Source organism: Bufo gargarizans, chromosome 1 (assembly GCF_014858855.1).
Source record: "Bufo gargarizans isolate SCDJY-AF-19 chromosome 1, ASM1485885v1, whole genome shotgun sequence".
Classification (NCBI taxonomy): domain Eukaryota; kingdom Metazoa; phylum Chordata; class Amphibia; order Anura; family Bufonidae; genus Bufo; species Bufo gargarizans.
Window position 1 is genome coordinate 514,172,199 of NC_058080.1, and position 12,749 is coordinate 514,184,947.

The following is a 12,749-nucleotide window of genomic DNA, read 5'->3' on the forward strand; positions in this document are numbered from 1 at the left end:
TGCTGCCAAGGTGGGCAAAGGGGCACATATTCCAAAGTGCACCTTTCAGATTTTGCAGGCCATTTTTTACACATTTTGATTGCAAAGTTCTTCTCACACATTTGGGCCCCTAAATTGCCAGGGCAGTATAACTACGCCACAAGTGACCCCATTTTGGAAAGAAGACACCCCAAGGTATTCCGTGAGGGGCATGGCGAGTTCCTAGAATTTTTTATTTTTTGTCGCAAGTTAGTGGAATATGAGACTTTGTAAGGAAAAAAGAAAAAAAAAAGAAAAATCATCATTTTCCGCTAACTTGTGACAAAAAATAAAAAATTCTAGGAACTCGCCGTGCCCCTCACGGAATACCTTGGGGTGTCTTCTTTCCAAAATGGGGTCACTTGTGGCGTAGTTATACTGCCCTGGCAATTTAGGGGCCCAAATGTGTAAGAAGTACCTTGCAATCAAAATGTGTAAAAAATGGCCTGCGAAATCCAAAAGGTGCACTTTGGAATATGTGCCCCTTTGCCCACCTTGGCTGCAAAAAAGTGTCACACATGTGGTATCGCCGTACTCAGGAGAAGTTGGGCAATGTGTTTTGGGGGGTCATTTTACATATACCCATGCTGGGTGAGAGAAATATCTTGGCAAAAGACAACTTTTCCCATTTTTTTATACAAAGTTGGCATTTGACCAAGATATTTTTCTCACCCAGCATGGGTATATGTAAAATGACACCCCAAAACACATTCCCCAACTTCTCCTGAGTACGGCGATACCACATGTGTGACACTTTTTTGCAGCCTAGATGCGCAAAGGGGCCCAAATTCCTTTTAGGAGGGCATTTTTAGACATTTGGATCCCAGACTTCTTCTCACACTTTCGGGCCCCTAAAAAGCCAGGGCAGTATAAATACCCCACATGTGACCCCACTTTGGAAAGAAGACACCCCAAGGTATTCAATGAGGGGCATGGCGAGTTCCTAGAATTTTTTATTTTTTTTGCATAAGTTAGCGGATATTGATTTTTTTTTGTTTTTTTTCTCACAAAGTCTCACTTTCCGCTAACTTAGGACAAAAATTTCAATCTTTCATGGACTCAATATGCCCCTCATGGAATACCTTGGGGTGTCTTCTTTCCGAAATGGGGTCACATGTGGGGTATTTATACTGCCCTGGCTTTTTAGGGGCCCTAAAGCGTGAGAAGAAGTCTGGAATATAAATGTCTAAAAATGTTTACGCATTTGGATTCCGTGAGGGGTATGGCGAGTCCATGTGAGATTTTATTTTTTTGACACAAGTTAGTAGAATATGAGACTTTGTAAGAAAAAACAAAAACAAACAAAAAATTTCCGCTAACTTGTGCCCAAAAAAATGTCTGAATGGAGCCTTACCAGGGGGGGGGGGGGGGGGGGGGGGGGGCGGGGGTGATCAATGACAGGGGGGTGATCACCCATATAGACTCCCTGATCACCCCCTGTCATTGATCACCCCCCTGTAAGGCTCCATTCAGACGTCCGCATGATTTTTACGGATCCATGGATACATGGATCGGATCCACAAAACACATGCGGACGTCTGAATGGAGCCTTACAGGGGGGTTATCAATGACAGGGGGTGATCAGGGTGATCACCCCCCTGTCACTGATCACCCCTCCTGTAAGGCTCCATTCAGACATCCGCATGATTTTTTACGGATCCATGGATACATGGATCGGATCCACAAAACGCATGCGGATGTCTGAATGGAGCCTTACAGGGGGGTTATCAATGACAGGGGATGATCAGGGTGATCACCCCCCTGTCATTGATCACCCCCCTGTCATTGATCACCCCCCTGTCATTGATCACCCCCCTGTCATTGATCACCCCCTGTAAGGCTCCATTCAGACGTCCGCATGTGTTTTGTGGATCCGATCCATGTATCCATGGATCCGTAAAAATCATGCGGACGTCTGAATGGAGCCTTACAGGGGGGTGATCAATGACAGGGGGGTGATCAATGACAGGGGGTGATCAGGGAGTGTATATGGGTGATCACCCGCCTGTCATTGATCACCCCCCTGTAAGGCTCCATTCAGACGTCCGTATGCTTTTTGCGGATCCGATCCATGTATCCGTGGATCCGTAAAAATCATACAGACGTCTGAACGGAGCCTGACAGGGGGGTGATCAATGACAGGGCGGTGATCAATGACAGGGGGGTGATCAGGGAGTTTATATGGGGTGATCATGGGTGATCAGGGGTTAATAAGTGACGGGGGGGGGGGTGTAGTGTAGTGTAGTGTGGTGTTTGGTGCGACTGTACTGACCTACCTGAGTCCTCTGGTGGTCGATCCTAACAAAAGGGACCACCAGAGGACCAGGTAGGAGGTATATTAGACGCTGTTATGAAAACAGCGTCTAATATACCTGTTAGGGGTTAAAAAATTCGTATCTCCAGCCTGCCAGCGAGCGATCGCCGCTGGCAGGCTGGAGATCCACTCGCTTACCTTCCGTTCCTGTGAGCGCGCGCGCCTGTGCGCGCGCGTTCACAGGAAATCTCGCGTCTCGCGAGAAGACGCGTATATGCGTCCAGGAGGAATAAAGCAACCACCTCCCGGACGCATATATGCGTACAGCGGTCGGGAGGTGGTTAAAGGGGTTGTCTCATCTCAGACAATGGGGGCATATTGCTATAATTTGCCACCATTGTCCGATAGGTACAGGTCCTACCTCTGGGACCTGCACTATATCGAGAACAGAGCCCTGAAAGTGGTGGAGGGTGCACAGCGCCCTCCATTAATTTTCTATGGGGCCCAGAGAAATAGCCGAGCACTGGCTCAGCTATTTCCGTCGGGCCCAGAGAAGTGAATGGGAGTGGTGGCCGGTCATGTGCGGTGTGATCCCATTCACTTCTATGGGGAGAGCGCTTGGTAGTGGCCGGACCAGTTCTTCAGCCACCACATTGCAGGGCTCTGTTCCAGATATAGGTGTGGGTCCCAGTGGCAGGACCTGCACCTATAAGACAATGGGGGCATATTCTAGCGATATTCCCCCATTGTCAGAGATGAGACAACCCCTTTAACCGTCCAGATGAGGTCTTGCATGGCAGAGGACAGCCTGGTGCTCTGCTCAGAAACAGAGGAGGTGGTGAACCGGCAGGGAGGTGGTTCCACCAGTGTCCTCTATCCTGGGAAGGTCCAAAGGATGCTGAGGAAGAACAGAATCTATGAGGGGAGATCTGCACCTGGAGTCAGAAAAGGCCAGTTCAGAGAAGGATTTCCTTGGTTTGAATGGGCAAGTGCTTCAGTGTCTCAACTACAGATTAGAAGAACGTGGAAAGCTTCCCTATGGCCTGGGAAACGGAGGAGACTCAATATGGGGTCAAGACTCCTAGGCATAGAGACCACAGGGAGCAGATGGGTTCACCCTAACCGCATGGGAGCTTCATGTTACAGAAAGCACACAAAATACGCAGCAACCATGGGGAAAGGGAGGGGAACGTTCTTGTTGGCTATGGTTTTCTGAAAGAAAAGAATGTGAAGGCCAAAAGGAACACAAACCCAGAAAAAAAAAAAAAAAAAAAGAAGAGCCCAGAGACCTAGTCTCCTGAACCGTGCGGAGCTATGTCCCACCAAGAAGCTGCTGCTACCGAGAACCATGGTCTTCTGAGAAGAGAATCTGTGGAATGGAAGAGAAAAAGAAAGACTGCCGGGGAGGAGAAGGAAAAAACACCCAGTTCAACGCTCCCTCCGCGACAGGATTGGAACACAAGAAACTGCTCTTTCAACCACCAACGGCAAGAGGAGTGACCCCCTAGAAAAGTATGGTCCAGTACCAGCTAAAGCCAAGGGCTGAAGTAGAAATTACTACCTGGGACACGGCATCCTCAGGGTGGTGCACATAGAGGAACGAGAAGGAGCATGCTGCTGGCAGGAAGCAAAGGAATGGTCAGCCACAGATGGTAAAAGGAACCTGGAAACTGAGGGGAATGAGGGGTGGCCTAGTCCTGACCAAGACTAGCTTAGAAACTGAGAGAGGCTTCACTCTGGGCTCTAGGAGGGGGAGAGTAGGGTACAGGGAGCCAGGAGTAGGGAACAGAGGCCAGGGATTCCAGGAGGTAACTTGGAAAGGCAGTGGAAAACTAACAGGTACCCAGGAACAGCACCATTAACCAAGGGGAGAGGTAACATACTTTCCATCATTGTTGGCAGCAAAAGGTCACCTTCCCGATAACCTCACAGTGTGGGGTTACTGGCATTCTGACTGTAGATGCAGTGAAGGGAGACTGGATCACCAGCATGGTAAGTGCCTGTAGTGGGGTACTACTAAAGGGGTGAAGCACAGTCAGTGTAGACCTGCCTGACACAGGGAATAATCCCTACAAAATTGGACATACATGAAAATGAAATATAATAAACACTAAAGCAGTAGACCTGGAAAAATAACAGGTTGTGTCAGCCTCTTAGATACTATACTAAAATTGATTAGCCTACCGACTATGGAGAGAGAATAGCCAACACTTTCTTTTTTCCCCCCTGGTGTCAGCCCCCTAGAGGCAGAACCTATACCCATGGTGCTGTGTCCCCAATAAGATTAACAAGAAACATCACATCTCTGTCCACAAGTTACCCACCTTCAACTCTCTCCAGGGTAAGTAGGACATCACAAACATGCTCAGGGTAATCCACTGTGCACTGCACGGCACGATGTAAAGCCTTCCTACAGTGCTGAGTATCACCATGGGCTCTGTAAGAACATAAAGTATGCAACATGGATAAAGACATAGGCGGACATTTATTAAAACCGGTGATTGATACAGCCCCTATATAAAACGTTGCCGCTTGCAGCTGCTGGCCGTTCAACATGCTTTAATCTACGCTAGCTCCCTTGCTGGAGTAGATTAACCACTTCAGCCCCACTAGCTGAAACCCCCTTAATGACCAGGCCACTTTTTACACTTCGGCACTACACTACTTTCACCGTTTATTGCTCGGTCATGCAACTTACCACCAAATGAATTTTACCTCCTTTTCTTCTCACTAATAGAGCTTTTATTTGGTGGTATTTCATTGCTGCTGACATTTTTACTTTTTTTGTTATTAATCGAAATTTAAAGATTTTTTTAAAAAAAATTAAATTTTTCACTTTCAGTTGTAAAATTTTTCCCAAAAAAACGACATCCATATATAAATTTTTCTCTAAATTTATTGTTCTACATGTCTTTGATAAAAAAAAAATATATTGTGTGTAAAAAAAAAAATAAAAAAAAAAAATAAATAAATAAATAAATAATAGTTTGGGTAAAAGTTATAGCGTTTACAAACTATGGTACAAAAATGTGAATTTCCGCTTTTTGAAGCAGCTCTGACTTTCTGAGCACCTGTCATGTTTCCTGAGGTTCTACAATGGCCAGACAGTAGAAAAAACCCACAAATGACCCCATTTCGGAAAGTAGACACCCTAGGGTATTCGCTGATGGGCATAGTGAGTTCATAGAACTTTTTATTTTTTGTCACAAGTTAGCGGAAAATGATGATTTTTATTTTATTTTTTCCTTACAAAGTCTCATATTCCACTAACTTGTGACAAAAAATAAAAACTTCCATGAACTCACTATGCCCATCACGAAATACCTTGGGGTGTCTTCTTTCCAAAATGGGGTCACTTGTGGGGTAGTTATACTGCCCTGGCATTCTAGGGGCCCTAATGTGTGGAAAGTACACAAACATAGAAAAGGATTCTTTATGGTAAGAGCAGTGAGACTATGAAACTCTCTGCCTGAGGAGGTGGTCATGGTGAGTACAATAAAAGAGTTCAAGAGGGGCCTGGATGTATTTCTGGAGCGTAATAATATTACAGGCTATAGCGACTAGAGAGTGGTCGTTGATCCAGGGAGTTATTCTGATTGCCTGATTGGAGTCTGGAAGGAATTTTTTTTCCCCTTAAGTGGGGAAAATTGGCTTCTACCGCTAAAGTTTTTTTTTTCTTCCTTCCTCTGGATCAACTTGCAGGATGACAGGCCGAACTGGATGGACACATGTCTTTTTTCGGCCTTATGTACTATGTTACTATGTATGTCAACAACTGGTGCTCGAGGTTCAGCATTTTCTTTTAGTTATGTTAGTTAGACATCACTAAAATGTTCATTCAGTTCTTACCTTTCTAGGTTGTAATACTCCAGCCACATATTGGCAAACTTGGAATTGCCTTTGGTCATGATGCTATCCCAGAGCTCTCTAGCTTTCTGCATGTTGTTGCAGTGTCGAGCCTGGTGGGGGTCAAGTGAAATTTTTTTAATTTTGTAATTCAGCTGCAATCAGATCTGCAAAAGAACAAGCTCTATATACTACAATTAAATGCAATGCCATGATGTAAAGATCATTTTGCCAATACATGGTATGATAAAAATGTACCAATGCGGATGGCAGAACTTAATACGAATACATACCAAATGTCCCTGTGAATGAAGTATGCCTGTATATCAAAATTGTTCCTGAATCCAATATGAAAACTAACCAAATGGTCCCTGTGAATAAAGTATGCCTGTATCTGAAAATTCTCCCTGCAATATCTGTTTCTGTACATTAAGAGGTGTTGTATTTTTTTTTAGCTAAATACATCATTAAGCCTTAAAGAAATAGTAATCACCTATTTAATAGGTAAAGGTTTCTCATTGGAATACCCCTTTAATTAACGTGCATTTGTCTTATGGCTCATGCACACCTAGATGTTTGTACTGCCGTAAAATCTGTTTCTCTTCTTCAGCTATACCCTTCCTGCAGGGACTAAGCTATTCAGTTTAGCGCAAAAGCAGTAGGAGAAGCCAGAAACAAGAAAATTACATTATGTACAAACCCAGAACCACACAGGCCCGAAAAGGCCCATAAACAAAAGAGATGGGTGGGAGCTGTGTCCCCTAATGAACGGAAGAGAAACCGATTTTACAGTCATCCGTCTCATTGGGGTACACAGGCTTTGACCAAGGGACGTTACAGAGCAGTCCCCGAGAGTGGGCTTAATTTCAACTCCTCTGCCAATCGTAAAACCGCTGTCTGCAAAACTCTACGCCCCAAAGAAGCGTCAGAAGATGCAAAGGTGTGCACTCAATAAAACTTGGAAAAAGTATGCAAAGACGACCAGGTCGCCGCCTTGCACACCTGAAGGGCCGAAGCCCCGCGATGCACCGCCCAAGAGGTCCACACTGCCCGAGCCGAATGAGCATTCACTCGGAAGGGCGGGGCGTGGTCCTTAACGCGGTACGCTTCCACAATAGCCAAACGAATCCATCAGGAAATGGAAGTCTTTGATACTGCCAGCCCTCGTCTTCGTCCCTCTGGAATGGGACAGATAGAATCGAACGGCTCGTACCAAATCCAGGGTATAGAGCAACTGCACCCAAGGATTAGACCGATCCGACAAAATGAAGAGAGAATAATCTCATTTAGATGGAATTCCGACACCATCTTCGGAAGGAAGGACTGCACAGGGCGAAGGACCACCTTATCCTGATGGAGGATCAGGAAGGGCGACCGACATGACAGAGCTGCGAGTTCCGACACTCTGCGAATAGAAGTAATTGCAACCAAAAAAGCCACCTTATAAGACAGGAAGTGCAGCGACACCTGCTGCAAAGGCTCAAACTAAGATCCCAAGGATCGGACGGAAAAAGGGCGCAGCATGCGCCACCCCCTGCAGAAAAGTCCAGACCACCAAAAGCGAAGCTAAATTTCGCTGAAAAAGAGGGAGCCGAGAGCCAGCCCCAAGTCCATGCCCGACGGCAGGCAAGCCAAAAGTCGCTGCAAAGAAAAGAAAAAACGGAAGACAGCTGTCGCCGCTCGCACAAACTAAAGTAGGACTTCCAGAATCTACCACCGGACCTGGAAGACAACGACTTCCTGCCACTAATCATGATCTGGACCACAACATCCGAAAACCCATAAGCTTTCAGTACGGCGGCTTCAACAGCCATGCCGTTAAATGTAGAGACCCAAAATTTGGATGGAAGATCGGCCCCTGCGACAGCAGGTCCTCCCGGAGAGGAAGATACCAAGGTTAGTCCGCGACCTTGTTGTTGAAGCGTGAGGCCATGAGATCCATATCCGGCCGACAACGAAAGACCTGCGGTTGGAGAGCCCACTTGCCGGGATCGAGACGCTCCCAGCTGAGAAAGTCTGCGATCCAGAACATTAATTGGAAGGGAGCGCTCCTCGCGTGACTCCTTGAACAGATACTACTACTACCCCTCCCCCCCAGCGAGAATCTGAAGATGGAGAGCGAATAGTTTTTCCAGAGGCAAGAACACCTTGGCCTGACAAGTGTCCAGTACCATGCCCAGATAAGTCAACCGCCGCGATGGATAAAGACAAGACTTCTGCCTTGATCCATCCGAAGCGTTCCAGGGTGTCTAGAACAATGTGCAAGCTGTCCGCCATCACCCGGAACGACGAACCCTTCACCAGGATATCGTCTAAGTAAGGGATTGCCACGATCCCCCTGGCATGGAGCGGGGCCATGACTGCCGCCAGAACCTTCGTAAAGACCCCGAGAGCCGTTGTGAGGCCGAACAAATTGCCGTGCAAAGGGCTACAAATTGGTAGTGAAATAGACGCACTGCGAACCGGGGAAATCTCTGATGACTGACGCATATGGGTATGTGAAGATAAGTGTCCTTGATGTTCATCGAAGACAGGTACTCCCCCGGTTCCATGGACACAATGACCTCAGTGACTCTATCCAGAATCAGCAGACGCAAAGGAAAAACTGTTGAGCGCCTTGAGGTCCAGAACAGGACAGACCGTCCCCTTTTTTGGGGGAACCACAAAGAGATTGGAGTAAAACTCCTGAAAACGGTCTTGCCCAGGAACCGAAACAATCACACCTTGCTGCAGCAGCGTGCGAATTGCCAGAAAAAAAATAAAATAAATGAATTTGCGGCTGCCGGAGAGGCCAGAGGAGATGACCGAAAAAAAAAAGGGGCCAAAGGGGAGGACTTGAAATCCAGATTGTAGCCCTCTGCAATGACCTCTCTCACCCATGCATCCGAGACGTGAGCCAGCCAAACATGTCGAAACACATAAAGCCGGCCAGCCACCCACCCGAACGGAGGGCGCCGGGAGCCGCCCGTCATGCAGCGGAGTTTTTGGGATGAAAGGACTTGGAGCCCTGTTGACAGGAACGCTAGGAAGGGCACGGCTTGAAGGAAGGGTTGCTCTTCCGATCCGTGGCAGACTTGTCGAACGCCCTCTTGGGGCTGGAAAAACTCCTAAAGTTACAAAAAAAAAAAAAAAAGGCTTCCGCTTTTTTTACCTCTTAGACCGCCTGTTCTGTCGTAAATGGGTGCTCTTACAACCTGTAGCATCCAAAATGATCTCATCCAGGCACTTACCAATAAGTCTGCCGCCGGTAAAGGGGAGAGCCGTCAGGGTCCGCTTTGAAGCATTATCTGCCGCCCAGCAGGAGAGCCATAGGGTATGGCGAATAGCCACCAACAGGGCTGACGAGCGTGCCATAAACCTGGGAGCGTCCAAAGATGCTTCACAAATATATGCACTGGTATGCGAGAGCTGCAGGGCCACATCTGCAAGTCGAGACCCCGAAATAAGTTACTTGCCCACTCCTCCATAGCCTTGCTCACCCATCTAGAGGCAAACACTGGCTGCAGCGCTATGCCCACTGCTTCAAAGGCAGATTTTTCAAAAGCTTCCAGCTTCTTATCTTTGACATCAGAAAAAGAAGCGCCATCCGCCATTGGCAATGTAGTAAGTTTAGCCAAGTGGGAAACTGGCGGGTCCACTATAGGTGGAGCCGGCCATTTCTTAGTCAAATCCTCCGGAAAAGGATAAAGGACGTTCAATCGTTTTGTAATAAAATGTCTATCAGGGAAATTCCACTCCTTGGAGAGGGAGGAATCAAACTCCTGGTGGCTGGGGAAACACTTGTGCAAATGACAGGACTTCCCGAAGGAAACACCCACGCTGGATCCTCAACCTGCAGAGTCTCAATAACTGCCGTAATTAAATTATCCACCATGGATGACAGTTTGGACGACTGGTCCTCCGGTGAGACAATATCCTAGTCTGACCCTCTCTCCTCAGAACATGCCTCTTCAACTGACGACATGGAGTAAAACTCTCTAGTAGGCGGAGGAGAGGCCGAGGAAACGGGAGAGACAGACACCCTTTTGGGGAGGATGTTCTGGCCCGTTTTGTGGGAAGGCCGCAATGGGCATGTGCCCCCGTGATCCCCAGAGTTGGATCAGTCAGAGGACTGCATTGCCGACAAACGCCCCAATATATCCACAATAGCTTTGTTAGTATTGGAGACATCCTGCACCACCATAGACAGGGAACACGCCCATTCCGCTTCTTCTGTAGCTTGGGCAGCAACGGGTCTGGAGCCGAGCCACTTGATGGCGGCGCAGCACGCACAAAGCAGAGGGAATCTGACTGAGGGGATAGAAATTTTGCGCAACGCGACGCACAAGAAAAATGACGCACCAAAGGGACTGCCTGCTTCGGGACCTGGGGTCAGGGCTCAGACATAGTGACAATCCTGGCAACGAGTTTGGGGGGGTTGCCCTGCAGGAGCAGGTCACACAGAAGTCAGGGCCTCAATTAACAAAGGCCCCGGCTGCCCCAGAACAGATGCGCCGACCAGGAAGTGGCGCTCAGGAGGAAACTCCGCCCCATTCAGGAGGACGCCGCCATGGAAACAGACGCCCCCAGTAGTAGGCCCCAAATGAAGCTTGGCCCTCAATTACCAATGGCCCTGGCGGCTCTGTGGAAGCGGTGATATCCTCAACCGGTTCGGCCACACAACAGGAGCAGCCCCCTGATCCTTGCACAGGTGCCATTTAACGGGCTCTTATTACACATGGGGAGGAAAGGGAACTGGAGGGGGGCACTGTAGGCAGACTCCTACTCACCTGTCCGAAGTCTTCTGCCCCCCGGATCACTTGGTAAGGGACGCTACACCGGAAACAGAGGGAACTTTCACTGGGGCGGCCGTGGTGATGCAATTGCTGGCAGGAGACAGAGGTTTTTACGGGAACCTTTGGGCCTCCTTTTCTTTCGGAGAGAGGGAACGAACAGGGGGTTTGGGTTGGGAGTGCAGGCTGTTTTAAGGACTTCCTGAAGCTTCCCGCAAAAAAAAAAAATAATAATAAATCAGCAGACCAGGCAGGGAGGTCTGCCTCCCACAGACACTAAGCTAAAACTGATTTAGCTTAGTCCCTGCAGGAAGGGTATAGCTGAAGGAGGAGCTCACACGTTTGCTTAGTGTCCGCCTCCTAGCAGCAACAGCTATACCCATGGTCAAAGCCTGTGTCTCCCAATGAGACAGATGAGAAATATAAATATCGTCTCCATACACCTACCATATTTAATACACAAAAAGCAGAAAAAAACGTGTATAAAGGATCGCCAGTTTGGTCAAAGTTAGTAGTTAATAAGGTACCAAAAATGTATAACGCAAGTTCTAGTAGGACTGAAATAATATATATCACTACATATAGTGGTGCAACTTTGGTATCCCAAAGATGGTACAGAGACTGTTTATTCTACAAACCTTTCGGGAAGTCCCTGACCCTACTTTGGGATACCAAAGTTCCACCATAAATTCCAGGCCACCTCGGCGGGGAAGGAGAGGGTAGAAAGTGTATTGAGCTCATCATGCATCCCCCTCCCTAGTGAAGTAATTCCCTTACTTTGCCCATTTCATTTATACAGTTTTTGGTCTTATTTCACGTTCTGTGGTTTTATCTACATTACCATTGGTTATATTCCACTATATGTAGTGAGAATTCTCTCTTGCTCTTTTTTGCTACCACACCATAGTGTTCTGGCACTTCCATCCCATTCCCTTTACTCTTTATTTGCTCTTCCCCTTCTCCCCATCACCCCTTTTTTACTCCATTGTTTTCTATTTTTCACGTATTCAATACACGTCGGATTTACATCATGTAAAAACATTTCATGCTGCAGCTTAGCTCCTATTCGTCAGCTGCATTATGACTTTTGCAATAGGTTTCCATCAATATTTGCTGAAATAGCCTAAAGATTTTAGGTTACTCAATAAATACACTACTTTATCTGGCACGGTTTCTGTTGAGCTGGCCATACACATCAGATACATGTCAGCTTACTGCTTGTCCTCATTCAGAACACAGGCTAGGCCGTGCATGTGTATGGGGGAGTCTGCTAAAGTAGTGCTCAGCAGACAGATACCCAATTGTGTATGGCCAGCATTACTCTTCCAAGTGTATGTCATTTATCCACACACTCCAGCACTTCAAGAGGTTTTGCAATGTCCAGATTTACTGCATGTCTTCTATCTCAGGGATACTCAACCTGCAGCCCTCTAGCTCAGGGCTGGCCAACCTGAGGCTCTCCAGCTGTTGCAAAACTACAACCCCCAGCATGCCCAGACTGCCTACAGGTATCAGCCTACAGCAAAGCATGGTGGGAGTTGTAGTTTTACAACAGCTGGAGAGCCACAGGTTGGCCAGCCCTGCTCTAGCTGTTGTAAAACAACAACTCTCACCATGACCTGCTGCAGACCGATAGCAGTAGGATGTCCAGGAATGCTGGGAGTTGCAGTTTTGCAACAGCTGGAGAGCCGCAGGTTGAGCATCCCTGGTCTATCTTATAGTGGCAGTGCAGTGTAATTACAACCGCTCATCCCATTGACTTGACTAGAGGATGCAGCACCTGCATGAGTGCTGTGACCCCCAAGAAACAGCTGATCAGATTGGAGAGGGACTGACTCCTAGCACCACCACTGATTTGG

At 47.5% G+C, this 12,749-nt stretch overlaps 1 protein-coding gene across 1 annotated transcript in view; it reads right to left on the reverse strand.

Moving 5' to 3' along the window:
- Positions 1-12,749, reverse strand: part of SART3 (spliceosome associated factor 3, U4/U6 recycling protein) — a 69,891-nt gene that overhangs the window by 29,059 nt on the left and 28,083 nt on the right. The window contains exons 12-13 of the mRNA XM_044281382.1: positions 6,122-6,231; positions 4,597-4,709 (exon numbers count right to left, since the gene is read on the reverse strand). Of these exons, the coding sequence (XP_044137317.1) occupies positions 4,597-4,709; positions 6,122-6,231 (223 nt within the window). The remainder of the gene's footprint in view (positions 1-4,596; positions 4,710-6,121; positions 6,232-12,749) is intronic.